Below are 27374 nucleotides of genomic sequence, written 5' to 3'. Positions count from 1 at the left end.
CTCATGGTGTTTACCCACCAAAAAAAAAAAAGAAAAAAAGAAAAAAAAGAAGGTAATATACTTGATGGTCCACTATAATTGCTATATAAAAGGGTGATGCGATAATTCTAACCATGGATATCTAAGGAATGATTGACATTGGCCGTGTGTTGAGTTTCAACTCCAATTTCATTTTCTTACTTTTCATCCGATTTTATTCTATTATTTATTTATTTATTTATTTATTTGCTTACCCACGCATTACGATTCTCCTTGTATTTTCAGTTTTACATTTTTTTGAGATTATCTTTTATTGGGTTTCAAAGTTTTATTTTGCCAATTGATCAACCTTCTTTGGGATGAAAGTCTAAAACTTAGGCTTGTGAGCAAAGGATGATTGGATATAATTGTCAATATCAAAAAATTTTGATCCTTTTAAATTGACACTTAATATATGCACATGTATTATTACTTATGCATGTGTAATTATAAGGTGAACATTTATTAGAACGACTCAAATATCTGTTGATGATTATACCTCTAGAATCCTTAACCAAATAGGTAAGGGGATCAATTGGTAGATTTGGTTTGGTTTCAACAATTTCGATGTGAAAATGCATGAATTTAAAAGCAAGTGGGGGAAGATTGAGTTTCATTTTCGTATCGATTTGTTAATTATCAGGTTCGGTTTGGCACGTATATGGAAGCAAACAATTTCTTATGATTTTCGGATTAGGATTGATATCTTATCAGTTTTGGTTCGATATTCAATATTTATTTTGGTTTTGATCGATTTTGACACAGTCATTTTAATTTCATAATATTCAAATAACCCTTTCTCATATCTTATATATTTTTTCAAGGATAGATACTCTATTCATCTAATTAGTGGTTTGCATGAAAGCATCATGTAGCATATTAGATAGTATCACCATGCATTTGCATTTCTACGTGCTCTCACATATTATTCCTTCTTTCTTTTAATTATAAATATATATCTTCCAAATATATTTACGTGATTTTATAACAAAAGAAAAAAAAATATTCCTTCACTACACTGTACGATCGAAGGGACGAGACCCCACCACCAACCCCCCTCAAAGTGTGAAAATCGTCTGCAACCACTACATTGGTTCAATGAACATTAGGTGACTGGTGACCCTTTGAAGCACGTGCCCAAATGTTATCAAGCGTGTAATATCTCACTACTCACTACAATGGATGTGAACCCCCTCTCGAGTGGCCCACCACGATGACCTGTGTCCTTGAGGGATCCAACAAAGAATATAAGTGATATAAAATCGTGATTTTTTTTCCTTTCTGGTGGGACCCAGACTAGAAGTTTGGCATACAGTGGATCAGATTCACCTATGATATGTAGATGTCCATTGACTTTGACTTTTTGATATTGATATCACAAACGAAGAAATTTCAAAAAAAAAGTGTGGACAAAGTGCCGTCGATCAGCTCCCAAAATCTCGTGGAACTCGTCGCCTGACGATCGAGAACGCAGCCGTTTCTTACCTAACATGAAGCATGGCACCATGGGGGTTGGTGGCTCACTGGCTGTGACGACTCTGTCTTAAGTTAGATGAACAAGGCCTCTCTCTCTCTCTCAAAAAAAAAATTTTTTTTTTTAAAAACCTTAGTGCAATACTAAGAAAGTGCATGGAGTTCCTTAGCACTACCAATGAAAAATTCACTGATGATCATATGATCCTGTAATTGAACTCTTATGTCATCATTAACTCCTGAATCAAATACTTTTTTTTTTTAATATAATCAAAAGGTTAGATCTCCACATTGAAGAGATATTCAATTTTTTCTACAAAAAATAAAGTGATATTTAAATTGATAACAAAAAAAAATTATTGTTTTGCAATTTGAAAGTGAAAAGAACAGGAAGAGGGGAGGGAAGTGATTCTATAAATGAGCTTTTGTTAGGCAGAATCGTGGAAGTAGTAGATGAGTTTCAAAATGTCTGGATCAGTATAGTGTTGACTTTGAAGATCTCATTCATCTTTTGTTCAATTCCCTATTAGCTGTTATCTCTTATTATGATACTATTATAAAAGAACTCACATGTCTATTCTTTGTTATTAATTAGTAAAAAAGGTTAATTCTAGAATAATTCTCATTTAATCCCAGTTTGATTTGATCTATGTAATTGTAGGGTTGATATAGACCCATGGGAATCAGTCGAAGGCCTTGAAAATTTTATATTCTAATCAATTTAAATGAAGAAAATGTAAATATATCTTTTAGAGCAAATGGAAAAAGGATAATCATTGAGTAAAGAAAAGTGGGAAGGAAATAATAAAATGTTGCCTCAGCCACCAAACCTGCCAAACTGCAGTTTTCCACTTAAAAGAAGAATTGATAGCAATGAATTGGATAATTAAAAAAAAAAAAAATGTATCAAAAAAACATTAAGTTATTGAAAAGGGTGTGTATCTGCGCGAGGTTTTCACCACTGTGGAATCTTGAAAGGTTCATAATATATATGGTCTTACTTCTACTTTATGATTTTTTTTTTTCTAAAAAAATGTCAAAACTATCACCTAACATGATATTAATGGATAAGATAAAAAAACGAAAGAGAAAAAAAAAGTTCCCCAAACATATCATTTAAGAAAGTACCTCAAACCGTGATTTTAGATATTGGGATCAAATCAGCCATATTGGTCCATCCATATTGATACTGCCGTGGTAATGTTAGGCACCAAAAGTATAGTTAACCTTTTTTTTTTTTTTTTTTTTTAAGAGAATTATGTTTGTTTGAATGGTGGGGGATGTTTGTGGTGGTGGTCCTCATTCTGGGGTCTACACTATACACTTTGTGCGAGGAAATGTAATTGGAAGTTTCAGTGTAGTTAAATTGGACATTCTTACTGGTCAGTTGACTGATTGTGTTATGAGGGAAACTTCTCCATAGCTAACAGGAAAATCACATTTTCCATTACCCATCATAATTTGGGCATTGCTTGGAAAATCTATTAGGGGAGCACATGAGAAACAGCAGGGAAATAAGTAGGAAATATCGAAAAAGAATTTCTTTTCCTAAAATGATGTTTGGTGTTTTTCATTTAATTTTCCACGGTCAACCTTAAGTTTTCCCTAGCATTTCGTTTGTTTTTTCATACTGTTTGTCCTCTTCATGTGGGAAACTTTTAGTGGCTCTTCCTGTTTTGTGTGTCCCTACTCCACAACAATTCTGCTGTCATATATGTTCATGACCCACCTTCTCAATCAGGGTTAAAAAAGAAGAAGAAAAAAAATCATATATTTTTATTCTTCTTAAATAAATGCTAACCTAATTAATTACTTACTGTTTACAAAAAAAAAAAATTACTTATTTATTTCCATCATTATTTCGTCCTTTAAAACAGTCTCTCAATCAAAGTAGGTTGGTTAATTATGATCGAGGGGGTCTATGCTATAATTGGACTAAAATTGGATGGTTTTGGTAAAATAAAAAATTTACAAAGAAGTAATAAAAACCGTCTTTTAATATAAGTAAATTTGACTAGATCAAAGGTAATAAAAACCGTCTTTTAATACGATACTCAAGAATATGATAAATATCAGACCCGTTTGAGAGATTGATGAAGTATTCCTACCAAGAGTATGGTAAGTATTAAAGGATTTAGGAGATCAGTGAAGATGTTTAAATTTTAGTCTTACGTCTCCTACGGAGAGGTTGTTGAATTATCTAATAACCTTTAACCTCCTTAACATGGCACAACGTGTTTTAAAATGTTAAGGCTCATAGGTCAAATAGAAGAATATCGTGCTAAAATTAATAAGATAAAAAAGTTAATTGAAATTAGAGGATTTGGGAAATCATTGAAGATTTTTAAATTTTAGTCTTACATCTCCTACGGAGAAGTTGTTGAATGATCCAATAACCTCTAACATCCTTAATATGGCGCAATGCTTTTAAAAATCTTAAGACTCATAGGTCAAAGAGGAGAATATTATGTTATTATATTAATATGATCAAAAGTTAAATGAAATTAAAGGGTTTGGGAGATCAGTGAAAATGTTTAAATTTTAGTCTTACGTCTCCTATGGAGAGGTTGTTGAACTATCTAATAACTCTAACCTCTTTAACATGACACAACATGTATTAAAATCTTGAGGCTCATAGGTCAAAGAAGAAAATATATTGTGCTAAGATTAATAGCATCAAAAAGTTAAATGAAATTAAAGGGTTTGAGAAAGATGTTTAAATTTTAGTCTTACGTTTGTTAAACTATGTAATAACCTCTAACTTTTTTAACATAGCATAACATATTTTAAAGTCACGAGATTCATAGGTCAAGGAAGACAATATTGTCTTAAGATTAATAAGATCAAAATATTAAATGAAATTAGGGAGAAATGACGTTGTGCTTTCGTGCTTTCTTTTTTTTTTTTTTTTTTTTTTTTTGTTTTGTTTGGGAGAAGTGCTTTCGTGCTCTCTCAAGACTATAGACTATGGAGTCTGAATTCTCCTCCTCCCAAGTCCCACCAACCACAAGTTCCCAACTCCCGTCCCAAGTTTGACGAGTAACTGATCCCTCGTGGCGTCATCCTTACCCTTCAAGAACAGCACGAAGATCCTACGGCCCTACGACGTTTTCAACTAACTCGTTTCCCTTCCCTCCAGTCCGTAGTCCTCACCTACCCAACACACCACAAGACCTCCCCTCTATTTAATGCACCTCACGCAGCTCACCTGAGACTCAGGAAATTCACTCACATTACCTGAATTTCCTTCAATTTTTCCATCTTTTTATTTCCATAGATAGAACAGAGAATCCAAACCCAGCATCAAACTCTCTTTCAGATTCTCTATTTTCTTTCATTTTCCGTTCATTTTCGCATTATTAGTGTCTGTTGAGATGGAATTCGCACACGAGAACGGCAATGGGCATGCTTCAGTGAAGAAAAATATCTGCTTGGAAGACCCTTTGAACTGGGGAATCTCTGCGGAATCTCTAAAGGGAAGCCATCTGGACGAGGTGAAGCGTATGGTGAGCGAGTACCGTAACCCCACCGTGAGATTAGGAGGTAAGACACTCACCATAGCTCAGGTGGCGGCAGTTGCCACACAGGACGACGGCGGTGTCACCGTGGAGCTCTCGGAATCCGCGAGGGCCGGAGTGAAGGCGAGTAGTGATTGGGTTATGGACAGCATGAACAAAGGCACGGACAGCTATGGTGTCACTACTGGGTTCGGTGCAACTTCACATAGGAGGACCAAACAAGGTGCTGCCCTTCAGAAGGAGCTCATAAGGTGTGTTTAATTAACTGAAAATTAGTTAATTTCCCAACCTAATTAAGTAGGCAATTATCAAGAAAATAATTAGGGACAGATGGGGAGTAGGTGGCTATTTTTGTTGAATCAGAACCATTGGATGCCTTCTTCGGTAAAGTCTTTTGTCTCTTGTTTGTGGTGTGGTGGGTAATATTAGCTGTTAGCTGCGCCTGTGCTTTCTCGTTTCTTCTTTCTTTTTTTTCTTTCTTTTTAATTTCTCATTTTGGAATGGTGGTGAAGTCGAAGTAGTTGCCACTTGCCACCTAATGAGAGCTGATCTGTGTCGATCGGGTAATCGGGCTTGGGATCACCATCATCAATCACGATACTTGTAGTTGAGTCATAAGGACCCACACAAGCGTAGATTCCCAATAAAAATATTTCTATGGACCCATGTCACCTACCACATTAAAAGAGTGCCCTCTTGGGTTTGTCCACGACATACTACATATACATGGCTAGGAGGGCGCCATGGATTTGGGGAATTTGGATGGTCAGAATTAGACAGGGTAGGTGGACTGAAATGGACATTACCCAAATCCCTAAAGTCTATCTGTTAGGGTCAACCCACGTAGGAGTAAGAGTTTTCCAATGTATCTGCACCTAAGTTAACATACATCAACCCTCTGATCCGTGCGTGTTGAATTAAGATCATCTTACCTTAGTTGTTTCTGTTTCGACCTTGATCAGGTTCTTGAATGCTGGAGTGTTTGGGAATGGAACAGAGTCTAGTCACACATTGCCACACTCGGCCACAAGGGCAGCCATGCTGGTTCGGATCAATACACTCCTCCAAGGCTACTCGGGTATCCGGTTCGAAATAATGGAAGCCATAGCAAAGTTCCTAAACCACAACATCACTCCATGCTTGCCACTGCGTGGGACCATCACTGCCTCAGGAGATCTCGTCCCTCTATCTTACATCGCAGGGATCTTAACGGGCCGTCCCAACTCTAAGGCAAGGGGCCCAGATGGAGAATGGCTTGATGCTTCCGAAGCCTTCCGTGCTGCTGGAATCGAACAAACGGGATTCTTCGAGTTGGGACCTAAGGAGGGTCTGGCCCTTGTCAATGGTACTGCGGTGGGGTCCGGTTTAGCATCTATGGTCCTCTTCGAAGCTAACATCCTAGCCGTCCTTGCAGAAGTCATATCAGCCATCTTTGCGGAGGTGATGCAAGGCAAACCGGAGTTTACAGACCATCTGACCCACAAACTAAAGCATCACCCGGGACAGATCGAAGCTGCTGCCATCATGGAACACATATTGGACGGTAGCTCTTACGTGAAAGCAGCAAAGAAGCTACACGAGATGGACCCCTTACAGAAACCCAAACAAGACCGCTACGCCCTCCGTACATCTCCACAGTGGCTGGGCCCACTGATCGAAGTGATCAGAACGTCCACTAAGTCCATCGAGCGTGAGATCAACTCGGTTAACGACAACCCTTTGATCGACGTTTCGAGAAACAAGGCCCTCCACGGTGGCAACTTCCAGGGGACCCCAATTGGTGTATCCATGGATAATACCCGTTTAGCAATCGGGTCGATCGGAAAGCTCCTGTTCGCTCAATTCTCCGAGCTGGTCAACGATTTCTACAACAATGGTCTCCCCTCCAATCTCTCCGGTGGCCGGAACCCTAGTTTGGACTACGGGTTTAAGGGCGCCGAGATTGCCATGGCTTCTTACTGCTCAGAGCTTCAGTTCCTGGCGAACCCAGTAACCAACCACGTCCAGAGCGCAGAGCAGCACAACCAAGACGTTAACTCCTTGGGTCTCATCTCTTCCCGGAAGACGGCCGAAGCAGTGGACATCTTGAAGCTCATGTCTTCTACATTCTTGGTTGCTCTCTGCCAAGCCATTGATCTCAGGCATTTGGAGGAGAACTTGAGGCATACGGTGAAGAACACAGTGAGCCAAGTGGCAAAGAGGGTTCTAACCATAGGAGTCAACGGAGAGCTTCACCCTTCAAGGTTCTGTGAGAAGGATCTGCTTAAGGTAGTGGATCGGGAATACGTGTTCGCGTACATCGACGATCCTTGCAGCGCCACGTACCCTTTAATGCAGAAGCTGAGACAAGTACTAGTGGAGCACGCGCTAAGCAACGGAGAGAACGAGAAGAATGCGAGCACTTCCATCTTCCAGAAGATCAACGATTTCGAGGACGAATTGAAGACGGCTCTGCCAAAAGAAGTGGAAGCGGCACGGAGCGCAGTGGAGAGCGGGAACTCGGCGATTCCGAATGGGATCGAGGAGTGCAGATCGTATCCTTTGTATAAATTTGTGAGGGAGGAGATGAAAACTGATCTTCTCACAGGGGAGAAGGTAAAGTCTCCCGGAGAGGATTTCGACAAGGTTTTCACGGCGATGTGCCAGGGCAAGATCATCGACCCTCTTCTCCAATGTCTCAAGGAATGGAACGGAGCTCCTCTTCCAATCTGCTAGGCCATGGAAATTTAATTTTTAAGTCTGCTACTATACTAGTATGAAATATTCATCTTTTTTTTTTTTTCCATTAATTTCTGCACCATATTCTTCTTCTTCTGTTTGTTAGATCATGTCCTCTGTGATTTCTCAAACTCGAAGAAGAAGTTAGAAGAAATCCTCTGAAGTTTCTTTCGTTCCCTTTTTTTTACAGTCTTTGAAGTGCAACATGAAATGTAATTAATGTATACCTCGTTCGTTGTATCATCAAATTTTTCTTTGGCATGGTTTTGCTTTCTTCTCTCCTTCCTCTCTTCTTTGCAGTCATGGTGGTCTTGTGCCTTCTCTGTAAGATATATGTATAGGTATCGGTGGACCCACATATGATGTGGACTGTGGACCGTTCAATTGGTGGCCCAATAACAATGGGCTTGTACAGATAATGATGATGCTCCCCGGTGGACAGCTACGGGTCCCATGGCCACAATTTCATGTAAAAAATCATGATTGTAGTGTTTAGGGTAGAAAGCTTGAGGGAAGGGAACGGTGGGGTTGATGATTGGTGGTCGGTGAGGCGGAGCAAAAAATTTGGCTGTTACCTTAGTTGCGGAAAGTCCTACTTATAGTCAAAATGAAATAATTCACTCTCTTAGGTTCACAAAGAGAACGGATAACGAGAATTTTTTAAAATACAGTTTCAGATTCCATTTCTTTTGACTGTTAAAATAATTCGAATTGCAACTTTTGTTTAGGACAGAGAAAATGTGAGTCTGATTGATTTAGGTCATAGAGTGTAACCTCAAGAAAGAGAGACTTGGGCGTTTGGCCTATAACTGAAAAGTGACCATGGGTTTTTTCTCTACCCATCTCGTAAAATCAGCTAGGGTTCCCCATAATGCTAGTGTGTGGACTCTACAATCTACATGTCACATTAATGGCTATCTAGAAAAAAGTATCATCTACATGAGACTCATAAATTTGAAACAAGAGAGAATAATGAAAAACCCATATGACAGCGTGGGGAAGTTTTTTCCTCTTTCCTATTATTTAAAAAATCTCATAATTTTGTTACAAGTGAACATAAGACTTCCAGGTTTCCTTAACAATGGGGATCAATGGCCAAAGGGGAGGATAGTTTCCACCTTGTCAATAGGAGTGCAAGTGCGATGATGAGTACATCACATAATCACTTCACGTGGCGGGGGAGAAATTCTTTTTCCTCTACAAAAAAAAAAAAACTTTTTCCATAAACATATATGTCATACTTGCATAAACGACGTACAACAGTATTTTGTCCCCGTTTTTTATTTTTTTGTAAGAAAGTTTCCCATGATGTGAACGTGGAGAAAAATCTGCCCAACATGACCAATGGGTGTCTTGGAAAAGGTATCATTCGTATGAGGCCCACATTTTCAAAGCATGCAAGAGAAAACGATTTAAAAAAAACAGGTTATCTGAAAGAGAAACTGCAAACTTACCTCGTGTCAATCTTTTTCCCTTCTACTTTATTGCTCTTGATCCTCTTTTAACTCATCTTTCGTCGAACTCGGTCCCTTTTCATCTGAACTTAGTTTGAACAGAGAAAAAAAGTCAAAAGTAATTCGGAGCAAGATCTGGTTGATGCTGAAATCAAACTTCTACCATTTTGTTAGATTTTTCAGTTATCTTATGAGTTCCCTGTACAAGGTGATTCTTTCTGTGATGAGAGTGATTGTTTCACAGGAGTGTTCAGAAACTAATCTGATTAGTATTGCCTGACAATCTTATAATAGATTAGTCAAAAACTGTGATCAAACCAATCTTTCAAATCAAGTATTGATTCCTCAAAAGAAAGACTAAAGAACCAGAGGCTGAGATAGATCCACTAGTAACAAAAGAGGAATAATGAGAAGACCCCATAACCTAATTTTATTTCTTGGAATGGCATACATTGTGATTGTGAAGTCAACCAATATATGGTCATATATATTGTTCCTAAGAAGCCAGAGAAACTCTTTGAGAAGATTACATGCCTTACAAAGTTCAACTCTCAGCTACAATTAAAAGAAGCATGACAAGCCTATCCTTTCAATCCCACAGCATTTCTGCACAACAATGAAGTCAAATTTTGAATTACACTGAAGATATACATTGTTGTAGCCTTTATTTAACAGCTCAAGCTTTTGGGATAAGGGGTTGTCAATTGTAACACATTATTCAAGTGTATGTGATCAGATAAGTCAGACATGTTTCCCCGATTCAATGATCTCGGGCCGATCCCATTACCCGGAAAAGAGTACTTCGGATGGGATTAGAAGCTGAAGCGGAGTACTGAATCATCTGCGACTTGGGCACCGACTCACTCACTCTCTCTCTCTCTCTCTCTCTCTCTCTCTCACACACACACACACACAACCGAAGTCGCTTGCTACTGGCTCTCTCCAAAATCGCTATCAATCAAATATCAATCCCTCGTCATGTCTCATCACTTTGCACCACCGATGAATTAGTTGATGGCTCAATCAACTTTCTAATCCTCTATTTTAATATAGAATGCCATTTTTCATTTCCATGGTTTTTACCTGTTTTATGTTTGAAAGTTAAGGAAAAAAAAAATATACAAAAGATATAATAAGACAAAAGTCAAGGACGTGTACTTAGGGCAGAAAGATATAAAACAAGTCCAGCCTCATCCCAACTAAATGGGAAAAATATGCATATGCAGCTTATAATAACAACTTACACGCCAAATCAATAGTGAACAAGTATATTTAATGAAGGGAGAAGAGAGGAGACCCACATATTTGATGTGTGTGAGAAAGAGTGAGAGAGAGAGGCAGCTAGGAGGAAGTAAAAACAATGAAAACAAAAATATACCCCAAGAATATGTAATACTATTGCTCACACAAAAGTAAGATATGTTCACAGAATTAAGAGCAGCAAGTTCCCGGAGAAGAACTTCGGCACTTCATCCCCAGTGATTGCTGCCTTGTAAGCTCCATTAAAACCAAAATTTGTAGATCAACTTCAGGGACCAACTGAAGAGTTCGATACCGGGACTATATGCAATATATATACAATATATTACAAAATTTGAGCTTCTTTTACCCAAAAAAGAAAAGACACAAAATAAGGCTTCTTCACCTTCCAAGCATACCATTATCTTGGTACAAAACTTATCATCCTCCAACTTGTCATCAATAGAAATGCACATCTGATGTTTGACCAGTACGTGCTGCAGTGCCTCTCAAAATACCATGTGAGGTGAGTTCAGATGGGTCCAACGTATCCAAGGTCAGACCCAAATCTGGAAAAGGCTGTAATAGACTTGGAGGGTTCACAGCAGGCTGGTTGCTAATATCCAATAGCAGCTCCAAAGCAGACAAAGAACGGTTACTGAAACCTGCCAACCCTCCAACTCTTTCTAGTCGCTCGCTCCTGCTAAGAGGCCCTGATGAATGTGTCAGTGGCTGGGAAGCAAGCTGAGGAACCATGGAAGAAGTGGAAGCAGCATTACCAAGTGCCTGCTGACCGGGAATGGTGTGAGGACGAGGCTGGATATTGGGTGCTGACATGGATCTGGAAGGTCTGAAGCACCGAAGGTGAGGGGCAGGGGCCCGTGGCTCACTGGCAACTTGAAGGTTCCCTGCGGAAGGAACAACGGGGCTAATGTGTTGTCTGACAGGGTTACTTGAGAAAAGTGCAGAGGTATGGTGCACCACCTGCAGTGGTGGAGCTGCTGGAGGACTAGACAAAGTGGCAGGCCTCTGAGCATGTCGGTGCGATGATAGCTGAAATGACTGTTGCCTGAAACTAGTAGGCATCCCTGGAAGGAGAATGTGGGTTATATGCTTAGATGAAATTGAAGGGAAAGATATGCATACATGTTAGGCATCAGCAAGCATACTTCAATTCATTCATGAACTCATGGCACATTAACAAGCATACATGTTCATACTTCACTAGAAAATTTGGCAACAAGCTCTCCTACTTAAATAAAGCTTCATCAATATGCATGGGCTGTATCCGAAATTGGCCATGTTCATAGGTTAGGTTGTCAAATTGTTTTACCAACCCTACGACACTGCCAAAGTATTATAAGTTCTCAAGTGGTAATCGACATGGTTAACCCGAATTAAGCATGACTAATCTCCAAGTTAGGGAAGTATCCTACAAAGCTAAAATATTAAAAAGTTGAAAAGACCAAGTCCTGAAGTAAATTCCTTACCTTGTGGCTGTCCCTGTGCCCCAGATTCCATTTGCCCACTGAATTTGGATCTAAATGCATGGGCCAACATCTTATTAATAAAAACTTTGTTGTAGTTTGCATCCAGTGCTTTCCTCTTCTGCACCAGTGCAGTCTCAGACTGCTGAAGCAAAGCAGCATACTTTCTATGAATATCCTCTATCTCCTTATCGCATTCAGATTCAAGCCGCAATTTCTACTCAGAAAAAAGAAAAAATTCAACAGAAAAAGGATCAAAATTTTGGGCTCACTTCACTCTTGGAATACAATATTGGCAAAAAATAATAATAATAACAAAAGCAGCTCAGGTAAAACCAGATCTCCATGGAATTTGATGGTCTCCTCCTTTTCTTCTTGTAGTCTTTCCATTTCACGTTGAAGTGGATCAGGGTACCGTGGCTGACACATCTGGGTTGCAACCGTAGTTGGTTCTGGTAGATGGTTGCTGGATTCTGGAACAGTCCCTACACCCCCAGTAACATGTGTACTGCTTCCAACTAAATGTACAACTTGTGGACAATTACTGGACTCTGGAATAACGGTTGTGCTAGTGTCTGACGCTAATGCCCCGCTTCCAGCTGAAGGCCTTTTCACAGGCAGCTGCAGCGGCAAAGAGGTAATCGGTGGTAGAAGAGAGAGAGATGGCTCAGATTGGTCCTCAACTGGTGGTGTTGAATCAGACTCATTAGATGACTCTGCTGGATTGTCCATCAGTGGTTCCTGGATTTGAGCCTGTTGGTAGGAAGTATGTTCTTCAATTGTCGTCTCATGACGAGTCCCCATTACAGATTCATCTTGTCGATCACATGCAGTAGAGGGTGGACCCATTGACAAAAGCAGTAGCAATCGTTGAACAGGTCCCATAACAGATGTATCATGATTAGATTCATCCGCAGGTAAATCATCAGCTGGCTGATGTGTTGGAACCTGGGCATGTTCAGGAGTATTTTGCATTTCACAACTTAGTGCAGCTTCATCTTGCACCGCAGCTGCTGTGGGTGGCTCATGATGTTCAACACAAGGTAACTGACAACACACAAAATACTAAGGATCTGCAAATATTTAAAAAGAAATTTCTAAAAAAAAATTATGCATGAAAGCAAGAAATATTTATACATTCATGTACATAAGCACAATCATCTACCACAACGTGGACATGCAATCTGTTGAGAGGAGCTAATCCCGGCTATTCACTGGACCTGATAGGGGCAATTCTGTCCTATCGGGTCCCTATGTGTCTTTAGGGTTTGGTTCTCTTGTATTGGGGGCATTCCAGTACTTGTTCACATATTAAGTTTATATAAACTAAGGATTCCTGCGATCAGCCTCATTCTGGACTGATCACAGGTTCCTCTCTCTTTGAGGCTCTTTGAGGCTCTCTGTGGTTTCTCCTTTCCCTCTTCTCTTTCTTTTTCTCTTTTCTTCCTCTCTTCTTCTGGTTTTACCGGTTTGATTACAGGAATCTGGGATTGTAACATGGTATCAGAGCTTCTGTAATCAAATCAAGGATTTAGGTCATCATTCTCTGCTGATCTCAACCCTGCGCTACCCCTCTTTGGTGCGCAGCCACCTATTGCTGCTCTTACTCTAATTTGTTGGTCTGATTATAATGATATAGGCACAATCAGGCTTCCCTACCACTACTGCATGGATTCAGCCTTGACTCTCTGAAATTGCTGAAGCCGATACCTAGTTCTGCAGGTTTTTAATGGCTGCCGCCCCCAATTCTGATGTGTTCTTGGCTGCTGCCCTATGTGAGAAGTCTCTATTGCTTCATGGTTGACTGTGCTGATGTTTACTACTTATCTACATAAACTACTAGGCTTTTTGAAGCCTCTTTTATTGCTCCCATCAAGATCAATCTACCCTACCAGCAGCCCCTATTGGCTGGAATTTTTTTTTCGGTTTCTTGGAGGCCGATTGCTACTTGGCTGCTGTTTATCAGTTCTGGTTGGTGAGTTGCCCTTATTTGGTTCTCTGCACTACTTACTTGTCACTACTCCTTGCTCTCATGGCTGGGACCAAGACTACTACTACACCTAGTACTACCTCCTCTGCATCGGATAATGTGAATGTCCAGATTACATCCATCAAGCTTAAGGGAAGCTCGAATTACCTTCTTTGGGCTCAGTCGGTCAAGGTTTATCTGATGGCGAAGGATAAGCTTGATTACACCACCTCTGATCCTCCCAAAGAATCTGACACTGGTTATGCTCAATGGCAGAATGAGAATGCTCTAATCTTAATTTGGTTATAGAACAGTATGGAACCAGATGTCGCTGCCAATATTATGTTTCATTCTACTGCCAAGGGAGTGTGGAATGACTTGAAGGAGACCTACTCTCAGGAGAAGAACATGACCCGTATCTATGATATCTATGAAAAACTGTTTCAGTTTCGCCAGACAGACAAGCCATTGTCCGAATATTACAGTACTTTCCGAGGTATAGTTGAAGAACTCAATGTCTTCCAATCCTTGACCACTGATACTGACAAATTGAAGACTCAGCGTAACGAGTTCTTCGTCTCCAAATTCTTGGCGAGATTGAACAATAATTTAAAGGCAGTGAAGGGCAAGGATTAAAGTATCGGTATCGGTCGTCGTATCTGTCGGCCAAAATTAAGATACGTATCGGAGGGTATCGTATCGTATCGGAGATACGCTAAAGATACGCACATAAATGGATAGGAAACACTTTTTTATACACTTTTGCATAAAAAAAATAGTTAAAAAAAGTTATATATGACATGTATTATGCATAAACAGTAAATTGAGAGTATCGCACTAAGAATCCAAGGTTTGTAATTGTCCCATAAATGTAAAATCCTTGTTCCCAACCTTGATTTCCACTTTAGTTAGAGAGAAAAATGGTTGGCAGCAACTTTGGGACAAAAACACCTCAAAAAATTATGTTTTTCTAAAAAATTACCCATTTTGGCCATTTTATGACCGTATCGGTGTGTATCGGTCGATACATACCGATACGCACCGATACGTATCGATACATATCGATACGTACCGATACATATCGATACGTATATTTCACTTCAATTTTGAATTTTTCACAGAGTATCGGTGCGTATCGGTATGTATCGATACGTATCGTAGGATACGTATCGATACATAAGGGTTATAAAATTTTCTTGATACGTATCGGTATGTATCGTGCCGATGCCTACCGATACAGATACGTATCGGCCGATACGGCACGATACGCACCGATACTTAAAACCATGAGTATAAGACATCATACCCCAACATATTTTTGCTAAAGTTTTGCATTTAATAGCAAAATCTGGAAGAACCCATGTCTGGTTCTTGGTTCTGTTTCTATAGAAATCGATGAACCCGTTTTCAATTTTCAGTTTCTATGTAATTCGGTAATTATACGAGGCTTGAGTAGTGCATGTTTCTGCAACCAGGTGTATATGAAGGAGGGACTGTGAATGATGGGGTTGGGTATCCTCCTGCCACTTGGTTGGGCGAGTGTCCATGGTAGCAAGAAGCAGGGCTTGGAGGAGCGAAAGGTGATAAAGAGGCTTCCGAAGATTCCATCATGCTAATCTCTGTAATAACTCCGATACGATACTCCGATACGATTCTGAGGTCATTGGAGGGTCCCAGGTTTCCCTACGAGTGGTGGAAGGGTACCCTGCGATATCGGCCAGGTTGATCATAGGGTCACCACAATTTTAATTCTAATAATTATTTTGTCAATAAATAGAACAAAACTAGAAGTAGAAATTATACGAAAAAGAGCGACTTTTAGTGGAGAAGTAGCTATACTATGATATCCTCATTTATGCGGTTGGAAAGCCTCACTGCAACGTATTATTGTCCTTTATTAATTCATATAAATGCACCTGCAGCATGTCAACCAACCACATGCCCTACCACATGCTTCTATTTACTGCCGTCTTAAAGTTCATTCCACGCGTTTATATTCACCACTTACTAGCTTCAGGCAGACCCATCTCCTACTTCAATCTCCTCTCATTACCTTCCTGCAGTAAGCCTTGCTGAAGCAGAGATGGTCACCACTTACTAGCTTCAGGCAGACCCATCTCCCACTTCAATCTCCTCTCATTACCTTCCTGCAGTAAGCTTTGCTGAAGCAGAGATGGTCACCACTTACTAGCTTCAGGCAGACCCATCTCCCACTTCAATCTCCTCTCATTACCTTCCTGCAGTAAGCTTTGCTGAAGCAGAGATGGAGCCAACAAGAACCTCAGTCCCTTTGTTCATGTGGGCTCTGTTAGCTGTTTTAGTTTCTCAGAACTTAGTTATTCCTGTCATGTCCACAAACTTTGAAGATCAAAGGCACTACTACTCCCCCAGCCCACGTACCGGAGGTACTCCAAGAGGTGGAAGAACTCTCTCTCTCTCTCTCTCGCTAATTTACTTGTCTAACCCAAGATGACATTACCTATATAAATCATGACGGTTAGATTGGTATACCAGTAAGGATGTACTGTAGCATAGTGCATTATGTTTTGTGCAGATCCACATAAGAGTCCTTCACCATCCCACGGCTCTACACCCTCACATGGAAGCAGTGGCAGCTACAACCCTACACCTTCAACACCTTCAATTGGCATAGGTGGTGGTGGTGGATACTACTCCTCCCCTCCAAGTTCCGGCAGTGGTGGTGGTGGTGGATACTACCCCTCTCCAAGTTCTGGCAGTGGTGGTGGTACTATTCCAAGTGGTGGAAACTCTATCTCTCTCGCTATTGCTAGTTTTATCGTCTAAACGAAGATGACATCATCCCATATCAATAAATCATGACGGTTAGATTGGTATATACCACTTTATGATGTACTGTAACATGGTGCAATATGTTTTGTGCAGATCCACATAGGGGTCCTTCCCATGGAACTTCGCCAGACGGCTCTACACCCTCACATAGAAGCGGTGGGAGCTACAACCCTACACCTTCAACACCTTCAACCGGCGGAGGTGGTGGTAGTGGTGGATACTACCCCTCCCCTCCAAGTTCAAGCAGTGGTGGTGGTGGATGTTCCCCCTCCCCTCCAAGTTCAGGCAATGGTAGTGGTGGATACCACCCCTCTCCTCCAAGTTCAGGCAGTGGCAGTGGATACGACCCGTCCCCTCCAAGTCCTGGCAGTGGTGCTGGTGGTGGATACTATCCCTCTCCTCCAAGTTCTGGCATTGGTGGTGGTACTCCTCCATCCACTCCAACTGTTACCCCAACAATTCCTGTTGTCTCCCCACCATCAACACCACTGTTTCCTGATCCCAATATACCCATCATTGGTACATGCAAGTACGTCATTTTACAGATTTCCTTATATCTTCTTACGGTGATGATATTGGTGGTGGTGGTGGTTTTGGTTCATTTTGATCATGTATGTGTTTTTTGTCGTGTAGTTTCTGGAGGACGCACCCAGGGCTTGTATGGGGTCTCCTAGGCTGGTGGGGTACAGTGGGAGGTGTGTTTGGTGTCGCCGCTACCCCGGCATATGGGACGAACTTAAGCTTGCAGCAGGCACTAGCCAACACGCGCAGAGATGCGACTGGTGCACTCTACCGAGAAGGAACAGCTTCCTTCCTCAACTCCATGATTAACAATAAGTTCCCTTTCACCACCAGGGAAGTGAAGGACAGTTTTATTAGGGCACTTGCGTCCAACAAAGCTGCAGCAGCCCAAGCAGAGCTCTTCAAGCAAGCTAATGAGGGACGACTCAAGCCCAGAACTTAGAGAACTCATTTTTCTCTAGGTTTTTACAGATTTTCTGCTAGTGTTCTTTAGGGGTGTTTGGATTTTTATTTGGTACTGTTAGTCACCAGGACGGGTCTATGTTAAGCTAGTTTTTTATGACTACCTCGTTTTAAGGACATTTAAGTTGTATTTGATAAATCTCTCCGCCATCCTTGGAGACATTTACGAAATCAAAATGACACAAGCGCTTCGGAAAAAAAAAAAAGAAGATTGTATCTGATAAAGACATCATCCTTCGATTACTATGTCTAGGGTGTCAATCAGTCGGGCCGGGCCGGGCTTGGCGAGCCTGTACCCTTGGATTGTGACCTGCCTATTTAAGGAATAGGTCGAGCTCGGTCGGGCATGGTCAGGCTCTGTAAGGGGGACAGATGGGCCTCGCAGAGTGATGTCTCCAAACATGTCTAGCGACTATGGGGATGGGGAAAGTATGATTTTTGGAGTTGCCACCTAGGATTCAAGGCCTAGAACCCTGTTGTGGAGCTCGATTCCGATCAAGGGATCGAGCTCAAATAAGGGATTGGATTACTATGAAAATATGGAAATATCCCATTCCGTATGCAGCGGTTTTGTACAGATCATGCAGAGTTTCGAGATTTTGTTTGGTCTTCTTGGGAAGTCCCTTCGAAAGGAACGCTTATCTATGTGGTTGTTGCAAAATTCAAGCAGCTTAAGGGTCCTCTTAGGGTGTGGGCAAAAGACGCTTTCTCTCATGTGGATTGTGAGGTAACTTGCTCAAAAATTTGCCTCGAGAGTATTTAAGAAATCATTGAGTCAGATGGTCTTAGTGACTCTTTATTTGATCAGGTGCTTGTTGCCAAGCTGATTATGAGACTGCTGTTGCCCTATGTAAGGGTAGCTGCCGGAAAAAGGACATCTTTACCCCTTTTGTGGGGGGGGGGAGAAGACTTTAGGCATTCGGCCCTCTCTTTCTCTTTCTTAGATAGGGGTGCATTGTGTGTGCTTATCCACGGGCCCCGTACCACCATACTGTCAGTCAAAGATACGTGGGGGCCTATTTCCCAGGAGTGTAAAGGTCATTATTGAGACGGGGATTTGATGATGGTCCAATACGGGGAATTGGAATCATGCAAAAGGGTTTTGGAGTCGCCACCTAGGATTATGGGCCTAGGACCCAGGGGTGGGCCCAATTCTTAAGAAAAGGGCCCGAAAGTTGGTATATCCAAAGATTTAGGGTACGTGTCAAGTTGTAGAGTTGGGAAGGTGTTAGGCACCCAATCTACCCGGTTCAACCGGTCTTCTTGCTAGATGCTTGAGAACGAACATTTTCCACAATTATTCCTATTTCGCATGCATGACTAAGTTATCACACATATATATATTAACTAAATTTAATTAACTATGTACACTAAAACAAGGTCAATAAAAAGTCTACAGTATGCTGATTCGGGTGAGAAATTATACTTGAGCTTGACCCCTATTTTAGGTCAAAAGGGGTGGACCCCTGATTATTGCTGCACAAACTTTCTTATGGATTCTCCCAGCTCAAAGGAAAATGGCCTTGACCTCCAATTTCCTTTTTCAAGAGATGCTGACTATAGTAATATTCAAACAGAGTTCTGGTTAGGAACAGTTACTTTTGGATTTGAATTTCGGCAGAGCTTCGGCTAGAGAAGGCTACTTCCGAGCTTAGGCTGAGGTGTCAGTTCAGTAGAGCTTCCACTAGGGATGAGCTACTTCTAGATTTTGGCTGAGGTGGCACTCCGATAGGGCTTCCTCAAGGGATAGGCTATAGGAGGGCTAGGCTGAGGTGGTACTCTGGCAGAGCTTCCGCTGGGGATAGGCTATATGAGGGCTATGATGAGGTGGTACTTCAACAGAGCTTCCGCTGGGGATAGGCTATGGGAGGGCTATGATGAGGTGGCACTCCAGCAGAGCTTCCACTAGGAATAGGCTATGGGAGGGCTTATGCTAAGGCTTGACGAAATTCGAATGATTAAAGAACTTTGAAGGCCCGAAGAACACTTTGAAGATTCGAAGAATACTTTGAATCTATAAAGATCACTTCGAAAACTTGAAGAACCTCAAAGGGGGAGAAACGAAGGCAAAGTTTCTCTCACACAAAATGCTCACTCAAAAAATTTTGGATGATTGAAGAATTTTGAAGGCCCGAAGAATACTTCGAATCTTATAAAGATCTCTCCGAAGACTAGAAGAACCTTAAAGGGAGGGGGGAGGAGAGAGGGCAGAGCTTCTCTATAAGGGATGCTCGCTAGGAGGCTTGAGTTTGAAAAACCAAATGGAGGGGGTATTTATAGATTTTTTGGGCCAACGGGGCGGAAATGGAGATTTCCTTGGCCAGTGGGGTAAAAAGTAAATTTTCTTGGCCAATGGGGTAAAAAGGTAGATTTTTGGGCCAATGGTGTGAAGAATGAATTTCTTTGACCAATGGAGAAGAAAGATTTTTTTTGGCCAATAGAGTGAAAATGATGCTTTTTTTGGCCAATAGGAGGTTGTGGTGTAGGGTATGCTAGTGGGGCAGTGCCGAGTACACAAGCGGGTGAAGAGGGAATCTCATCACAAATCTAGTCATCGGAGTGGGTATGCGAGTGGGGCTGCTTGCACGACAGGCAGGGGGTGCATGCATGACAAGCAGTGGCACCTGCATGCATGCAAGGGCATACGGTGACAAGTGGGGGTCCACGATGGCAAGCCGGGGTGTGCGATGGTAGGCGGGGGTGCATGATAGTAGGCTAGGGCGCTTGATGGCAGGCGGGGGCATGCGATAGCACATGGGGATGCACGATGGCAGGCAGGGACGAGTGAGGTTAGAACTGGTGCACACGGGGCGAGTGAGGCTGGTGCACGCGGGGCGCGCAAGGCTGATGAACGCGTGTAAGGCTGGTGCACGCGAGGTGCGCGAGGCTGGTGCATATGGGGCACACAAGGCTAGTGCATGTGGGGCATGTGAGATTGGGGCTAGTCACGTGGGGCACCCAAGGTTGTGGGTTAGCTGCTTGCATGGGCAGGGTTTGAGTGCTCATGGCACGATGTGGGTGTGCACGGTGTATCTTCCCAGAATGACTACGGGAGATCTGACGGTCTGATTTTGAAGCACCACATATCGTTGGAATCATGATTCTGAGTACCATCCATCCATATGGTCACTTTGGATCAGATTTCTTCATATATGAGAACTCATAGTTGGACCCTTATTTTCTCTTGCGTGGGATTTTTGGGATTTTTGGGTGAATATGGAATGTTTCTAGGTTAGATCACCTCAGTCAGTTGTCATCTCTGTCGATTGGGAGTGAGAGGTCACATCCATGATCCGTAAGTCATCATAGTCGGGGGAGGGTGACAAAATTGGGTGTCTACAGAATGACACTCTTTGGCCGAGGCCTGTGCAAGTAGGTGAAGGGCAAAAAAAAGAACGACCACATTTTGTCACCTGGAGCATGTACTGCCGTCATCTTGCTCATAAATGACAGAGCTAAAAATACAACAGAAAATATCTTTTAACTACTTCAAAGTTGAGGATCTTACCTGGGCCGTCGATTATTGGAAAGAAATTCACTGCTCTTTCAATCCTATAAAAGATGTTAGTACTTGACTCTTGACTTTCCTAGGTTGGCTTTCTTGTGCCAATCTATGGAATTGACCAATGAGATTGGGCCACCTAGGGCCGATTCAATAAGATCGGGCCACCTGGGGCCGGTTCAATAAAAATGGGCCACCTGGGGCCGATTTAGTGAGATTGGGCCACCTAGGGCCGGTTCAATGAAATTGGGCCACCTAGGGCTAGTTCAATGAAATGGGCCGCCTGGGGTTGGTTAAATGAGATTGGGCCACTTGGGGCCAGTTCAATGAGACCAGGTCACCTGGGGCCAGTTTAATGAAATTGGCCCATCTGGGGCCGGTTCAATGAGATTAGGCTGCCTGGGGCCGCTTTAGTGAAAATGGGCCGTCTAGGGGCCAGTTAAGTGAAATTAGGCCGCCTAGGGCTAGTTAAATAAAAATGGGCCGCCTGGGGCTGCTTCAATGAAATTGGGCTTCCTGAGGGCCGATTCAATGAAATAGGTCCACCTGGGGCCGGTTCAATGAGATTGGGCCACCTGGGACCGGTTCAATGAAATTGGGCCACCTGGGGCCAGTTCAGTAAGGTTGGGCCGCCTGGGGCCAAATCAATAAAATCCTTTCTTTTTTGATTATTGTCTTTCGACCTTTGATTTGGATTCTTGAATTTTGAGCCTTGAATTGGAATCTTGATTTGCTTTTGACTTGACTTGAGTTTGACATGAATTTGATTTGCATTTGATTTGAATTTTGCTTTTCACTTGAATATTATTTGCATTTGAAATGAATTTGATTTGCATTTTATTTGAATTTTGCCTTTCACATGAATTTGATTTGAATGTGACATGGATTTGATTTGAATTTTGTGTTTTGTGGTAAGAATTTTTTATTTACACCTTGAAATTGGAATCTTTAATTTTTTTTTTAAAATCCGAATTTTGAACAATAAAATGGTCCCCCCCACTCACTTCTCATTCTGATTTTTCGGGTTGAGAGTGAGTGTTGGGGTGGGTCAGCTTAGTTTTTTTAAAACTCCCTTGAAGATTTCAAAATCATTTGAAGTTCTTCGCATTTTTGTTGAGTTTCTTTGAAGATCTTCAAGTTTCCCTTGAATCTCTTCGAAGATCTTCAAAGTTCTTGAGGAGGGAGCTATTTGAGAATTTGAAATCTTTTTGGGACTTTCTATAAATTTTGAAAATTCTTGGGGTTCTCTGTAGTTTTTAAAAAAGTTATGGCTGATAGAAGGAGGAAAAGACTCCTGGAGGGCATTGACTAGATGGCGTAGAGAGCTATGATACCTCTGCTAAGGGAGGCGAGGGTCCTGCAGACTGGAGCACTGGACGAAAGCTCCGGGCAACCCGGGACCATATATGCAACTTCGAATGGGGCACATGGGTAAGTCTTTATTATTTTTGAAAAATCATGCATTTATTTGTTATTATCATCATTTTTATTCATTCATTTTTTTTTATTGTTTGTTATTTATTATATTTTTTTTGTTATTTTTAGGTGCCCCGTAAGGACATGCCTCCGACATTTGCCAGATATGGTGATCACAACACAGTCCAAGAATGGTACAAGGTACTTCCCTACAGAGTCAAACATCTCGTTGATGAATCTTACCTGAGCAAATTGGCCTCGTTAGAGACTAAGAAGTTCAACCCTGGATTGGAAGGAGGCCTGATCAAGTGGTGGTGGCCGAGCACCCATTCTTTTCATCTTCCCACAGGCAAGATCACAATCACACACCTTTCTGCTTCTATGCCATACCATTTGGGGGGAGGCCTCTGATTCTACCTGAGACCATGGAGGCAGAGGATTTTATGGACTTGACTGGCATTGCCATTTCTGCTGACCAGACATTTGTTCGCTTGGGTGACATTAGTGCTCGTTGGCGGAGACCCGACCTAAGGGTGAATCCCAATACAATCACGCAGTTGGCTCACTCTTTTCTCTTGTTTGCTATGGGTCAGTGCCTCTTCAGCGACCTTCGAGGCGGGATAGACATTCGTAGGGCTGCCTTCTTCTGGAATCTCTAGGAGATGGACACATGGGATTGGGGCACGATAGCCTACGCATACCTACTACAAACACTTGACCTTCTAGCATATGGAGACCATGGCCTCAAGGGAGCATGCTACATTATCCAGGTAATCCCCCATCCATACACTATTCCTTTCATTTGGTTGCACCTTCTTATCTTGATTTTTCAAATTAGCCTTGGTGTTATGAGCATTTGAGGATTATGGCCCCCATATTGAAGAACTCAAAGGCATCATTCTTTCCTGTGGTCACGAGATGAGGAGATGGTCAAATACTCAGGGGCAGACGCTATCCTCCAGGGACCACCGCTTATTCTCTCTTGAATGAGCTTACTGAGGTAAGTCATATTTGGCTCTGAGTTTTCCTTTGTCTTGTGCTGTACTTACTTCTTTTGAACTTGTAGGTTGCTTGGAATCCTTTTCAAAATCTTGAGTTCCCTATCGTCGAGGAGGTTGCTCAGGCTAGACACTTGACTAAGAATAGGAATCTATTTAGGGTCTTTGGGGCAATGCTTGGTATTTGGGCGAGCAGGTCACTTTCTAGTGGTCTACTGCAGATCTATGCTTTCCTTCTTGTCTTTCTCCACCCACCATGCATCATCCAGAGCTCATCCCTGAGGACCAGGTTGAGGAGCTAGCCAGAGTATGGGATGCCTCTTTCATAGATATGAACGGAGATTATGATACCTTCCTCGAGGAGACAGTCTGCATCCCCCCTTGGTTCCATAGGCCCAATGGTATGTTCCCTTTCTTGAGTATCCTTTAAATATTTCAAATCCTTCTTTCTTTTTTGATTGATGTTCTTTCAGTGGAGGACATGCCGTGTGGCCGCCTCTTCTGGTTGGCCACAATCAAATGTTGCTAGCCCTTCCTTTGCCAGACCCTCTACTGCTACAGATGGATCTCATAACATGGCCACCGTCCCTTTTACTGGCTTCCTGGGTTAGTTTTATCCTGATGTAGCCAACCCTAGTAACCCGAAGCTTCTTGAACGCAGACTGGAAAGAGATGTCTCTCTTGGACTACCTGTCCCCTATGATTGTGTGAGTTTCCAAACATTTCTCTTCTGATTGTCTTTTAACTTCTTTTGGCTGACATGGTCCTTATCAGGTGTCTCCGAAGGCCTGCACTGACATTAGGCAAATGCACCAGGGCCTTTGTGATGTAGTGCTCCTTAAGGTATCATCCATTCCTTAACTTAATCCTCTTTCTTTATTTTCTTTTTTGTTGACCTTCCCTATATTTCCCAGCATAGGAGATTGCTTCTTTGAGGAGATAAGTTGGCTCTCAGTTGGAAGTGATTGCCCGGTAAGATACTCAGCTTCGGGATCTCACCAGGAGGATGGCAAATTCCCTTTTAGCACCTGATGATTCCTCGATGTTCCCTGTGGATGAGGATGAGGATGAGGACGTTAATTCCTAGAGACATGTTCTTGTTGTTCCTGCAAAACACAAGTATTGCTTTTTTTCTTTTTCTTTTTCCTTCCCCATGTTCATTCATCATTTTTTTTTTGTTTTACCTTTTGTATTTCCAGGCTTGGCATTTTATTTTTGGAATGGAAATCTAATTTTAACATAAAGAAAATCTCTTTTGTTTATGAATTAGAATTTTAATTCACGATTAATTCCACAACTCAAGTCTTCATTAGAATAGTTTGAATAACGCAAAAATACAAATATCACCTCACTTTAATACCAAGTGAATTACACAACATCGAAATAGCTTTCCTACCAAAGACAGGATAGGTGGGCAACAATGTGGGGAGACAATTCTTAGGCTGGGTAGAAGTTCACCAACTCCTCCGGGTCTTCCACTTCCAGTCCATACTGCCGGCTGATGTAAGTGGGCAAGTAAAAATATGTGAGTCAAACCCATCAACCTAATATAGTTGCATCTAGAGGTATTTATTAAAAATCATCCTGTGAACACCCTAGGATCTCCATGCAACAGCCGGTGCAGTTATTCCTTATAGGTACTCTTCCCAATCAATGATGAACTTAAATTCTAGGACTTCCTTCTGGTCTTGGTAGTAAAGAACTCCAAGTTGGCATCCTTTTAACGGCCTAGTCAATTTTAGTTTCTCAAGTAGTCAAAGTTAGAAAATAGTGGGACTCCCTTGATAATGATCAACTCCAAATCTACAACTGTGGCTCATGTCATCAAATCCCTTAAGTGTCTCTACAAAGACTATGTGGATGATATCACCTCCTTCCTTTAATTGTTTTACCACTTCTATCAGAACAAGTGGTGCACTATGTCCGGGAGCTCGGAGAACATAGTGAGCTATCATGCAAAGTATAAGCATCCTATGATCTTTGTTGATGGATTTCTCCTAGTGATAGATACCGAGTGAATATCTTGGCCAACTTTAAAACGTCAATCTTCCAATATCTAATGAATTGCTTCATTTCATCCTTTTGCCATCCAAAGAAGTCTTGAATTTCCTCCGAGTAATCTCTCTTCAAAGATGGTTGAATCAATCTGTCCTTAGGTGGAGATAGCATACAAACTCGAAATTCTTTGAGAGTTGGGCATATCTCAACCAACCCAAACTGAAGTACATGAAGATCAGTATCCCAGTGTTGAGGTACCTATCAGAGTAAATTGTGATGTAATTCCATACACCCGATCCGACTAAGCAACGGCATACTCATAGATTCCAGCAGTCCTGGTGCCATAATATTTATGTCCAAGGTCCATTTTCTCAATGTCTCATCCGAACAGTCCATGACCTTTCTTGCAACCATCACAAACAAATAGGAGATGTGATTTTTCAAAACATCACTCATTAACTATTGACATAACCAAACCTTTAACACTGTTGCATCAAAATCGCTCTCTCTTTTTATTTTTTTATTTTTTATTTTTTTGATAAATCAAGGATGGGGAATGTACTGGCCTTGATTTACTTGTGCTGGGTGGCGGATTTTCGCAAATAGAATTCTGGATAAGGATTTGGAGGACCATAGATGAATGACAGATACCTAATGCCCTTGTATGCCAAATGGAGATTCTTAGGGGTCACAAGCTATGATGATCTTTTTAAATATCTTGATTATTAATTTAGGAACCAATTTATTGCCTTGAGATTGTTGAGACCGCACTTACACATGTCAAGTTGCCTTCATATCCTTTGAGAGGATTCATGTTTAGTGTAGTTTGGGCTATTCACCCTTTCAGACATAATATCTCTTGAGTTGATCCATGTTGACTAGTTTGGATATTTCTTTGTCATTGTGGTCTGTGAGCTTCACAACCTTGCTTGATAGAATTTCTTTGATAGTGAATGAGCCACTCTAGTGGGGCCTGAATTTCCCTCTTAGGTCATGAATTGGGGCTCTTTGTTCTCGGAGAACAAGCTCACCCTCTTCTATGTGATGAGGCTTCACATTCTTATTGAAGGCCCTTGCCATTCTTAGTTGATATTTGCTCTGACTATCCATAGTCTTCATACATCTTTCATTGAGAAAATTAAGCTCGTCATGTTTAGCCTTCACCCATTCTCCTTCAAGTAACTGACTATCCAGGAGCACCCTTAGGGATGGTACTAGGATTTCCATGGGTAGAACCGCCTCGACCTCATATACCAAGGAAAAATGAGTTGCCCCTATTGAGGATCATACAGAAGTCTGATATGCCCATAAAGCAAGTGGTAACTTATCCGCCCAATCCTTGTGTGTTTCAGCCATTTTCTGTAGGATGACCTTGATGGTCTTGTTAGCTGCTTCTACTACCCTATTAGTTTGCAGCATGTAAGTGGTAGAGTGGTGCCTTTTGATACTGAACTTTGTGCAGATCTTGTCAGTTTTACCCCGTAAATGTATTCGATATCAGCTCTTGAGGCACTCCATATCGGCAAATGATATTTTCTCGGATGAAATTTACCACCTTGGCAGATGTGAGGACTGCATATGACTGAGCTTCTACCCACTTGGTGAAATAATCAATGGCTAACAAGATGAACTCGTGACCATTGGATGCTTTGGGGTTGATCTTCCCTATGATATCAATGCCCCAAGTGGAGAATGGTCAAGGACAACTGAGTGAGTGCAATTCCATTAGTGGAATATGTATGATATTAGAAAATATCTGACATTTGTGGCATCTCTTGACAAAGTTCAC

General features: G+C 41.6%; 3 protein-coding genes and 1 long non-coding RNA gene across 11 annotated transcripts; 3 read left to right on the top strand and 1 right to left on the bottom strand.

Annotated features, from left to right (window-relative positions):
• Nucleotides 1-4698: 4698 nt before the first annotated feature.
• Nucleotides 4699-7988, top strand: LOC122086992 (phenylalanine ammonia-lyase). Its single transcript, XM_042655936.1, has 2 exons — nucleotides 4699-5260; nucleotides 5972-7988. Exons 1-2 carry the CDS (start codon nucleotides 4866-4868, stop codon nucleotides 7722-7724), a joined length of 2148 nt encoding a protein of 715 aa, XP_042511870.1. The 5' UTR covers nucleotides 4699-4865; the 3' UTR covers nucleotides 7725-7988.
• A 2568-nt stretch (nucleotides 7989-10556) lies between these two features.
• LOC122086059 (helicase protein MOM1-like) lies at nucleotides 10557-14507 on the bottom strand. Of its 3 annotated transcripts, none has more exons than XM_042654752.1 (4): nucleotides 12244-14507; nucleotides 11911-12124; nucleotides 11200-11508; nucleotides 10557-11133 (listed from the first exon to the last, which is right to left on the bottom strand). In XM_042654752.1, exons 1-4 carry the CDS (start codon nucleotides 12880-12882, stop codon nucleotides 10880-10882), a joined length of 1416 nt encoding a protein of 471 aa, XP_042510686.1. In that variant the 5' UTR covers nucleotides 12883-14507; the 3' UTR covers nucleotides 10557-10879. The 3 variants fall into 3 exon arrangements, with proteins under 3 accessions (XP_042510686.1, XP_042510685.1, XP_042510687.1); XM_042654753.1 differs by having other exon boundaries at nucleotides 10962-11120; nucleotides 12244-14504; XM_042654751.1 differs by having other exon boundaries at nucleotides 10557-11508; nucleotides 12244-14499.
• Nucleotides 14508-15882: 1375 nt separating this feature from the next.
• Nucleotides 15883-18316, top strand: LOC122085898 (protodermal factor 1-like). 5 transcript variants are annotated; one of them, XM_042654503.1, is made up of 5 exons: nucleotides 15883-16052; nucleotides 16143-16293; nucleotides 16431-16637; nucleotides 16781-17216; nucleotides 17321-18316. In XM_042654503.1, the coding sequence occupies exons 1-5, from the start codon at nucleotides 16050-16052 to the stop codon at nucleotides 17649-17651; spliced, it is 1128 nt and encodes a 375-aa protein (XP_042510437.1). In that variant the 5' UTR covers nucleotides 15883-16049; the 3' UTR covers nucleotides 17652-18316. The 5 variants fall into 5 exon arrangements, with proteins under 5 accessions (XP_042510437.1, XP_042510438.1, XP_042510439.1 ...); XM_042654504.1 differs by having other exon boundaries at nucleotides 15883-16281; XM_042654505.1 differs by having other exon boundaries at nucleotides 15884-16293; nucleotides 16431-16622.
• A 3877-nt stretch (nucleotides 18317-22193) lies between these two features.
• Nucleotides 22194-24785, top strand: LOC122085546. Of its 2 annotated transcripts, XR_006142150.1 has the most exons (7): nucleotides 22194-22604; nucleotides 22719-23359; nucleotides 23428-23589; nucleotides 23656-23988; nucleotides 24061-24294; nucleotides 24362-24430; nucleotides 24502-24785. It is a non-coding gene; the product is annotated as an uncharacterized LOC122085546 (long non-coding RNA). The 2 variants fall into 2 exon arrangements; XR_006142149.1 differs by having other exon boundaries at nucleotides 23656-24294.
• Nucleotides 24786-27374: the final 2589 nt, after the last annotated feature.

Source organism: Macadamia integrifolia, chromosome 8, assembly GCF_013358625.1.
Source record: "Macadamia integrifolia cultivar HAES 741 chromosome 8, SCU_Mint_v3, whole genome shotgun sequence".
NCBI classification, from domain to species: domain Eukaryota; kingdom Viridiplantae; phylum Streptophyta; class Magnoliopsida; order Proteales; family Proteaceae; genus Macadamia; species Macadamia integrifolia.
Note: the sequence above shows the minus strand (reverse complement) of the source record. Positions and strands in the feature narration are given on the sequence as shown.

Excerpts from the sequence above, each read along its gene's own strand:
- LOC122086059 (XM_042654751.1), bottom strand. The coding sequence starts at position 12,882 with ATGCAAAATACTCCTGAACATGCCCAGGTTCCAACACATCAGCCAGCT. Across the intron at positions 12,125-12,243 it reads TCAAATTCCATGGAGATCTG|AAATTGCGGCTTGAATCTGA; the intron begins GTTTTACCTGAG and ends TTTTCTGAGTAG. Across the intron at positions 11,509-11,910 it reads GGCACAGGGACAGCCACAAG|GGATGCCTACTAGTTTCAGG; the intron begins GTAAGGAATTTA and ends TTCTCCTTCCAG.
- LOC122085898 (XM_042654503.1), top strand. Across the intron at positions 16,638-16,780 it reads TGGTGGTACTATTCCAAGTG|ATCCACATAGGGGTCCTTCC; the intron begins GTGGAAACTCTA and ends TGTTTTGTGCAG. Across the intron at positions 17,217-17,320 it reads CCCATCATTGGTACATGCAA|TTTCTGGAGGACGCACCCAG; the intron begins GTACGTCATTTT and ends TTTGTCGTGTAG.
- LOC122086992 (XM_042655936.1), top strand. The coding sequence starts at position 4,866 with ATGGAATTCGCACACGAGAACGGCAATGGGCATGCTTCAGTGAAGAAA. Across the intron at positions 5,261-5,971 it reads CTTCAGAAGGAGCTCATAAG|GTTCTTGAATGCTGGAGTGT; the intron begins GTGTGTTTAATT and ends GACCTTGATCAG.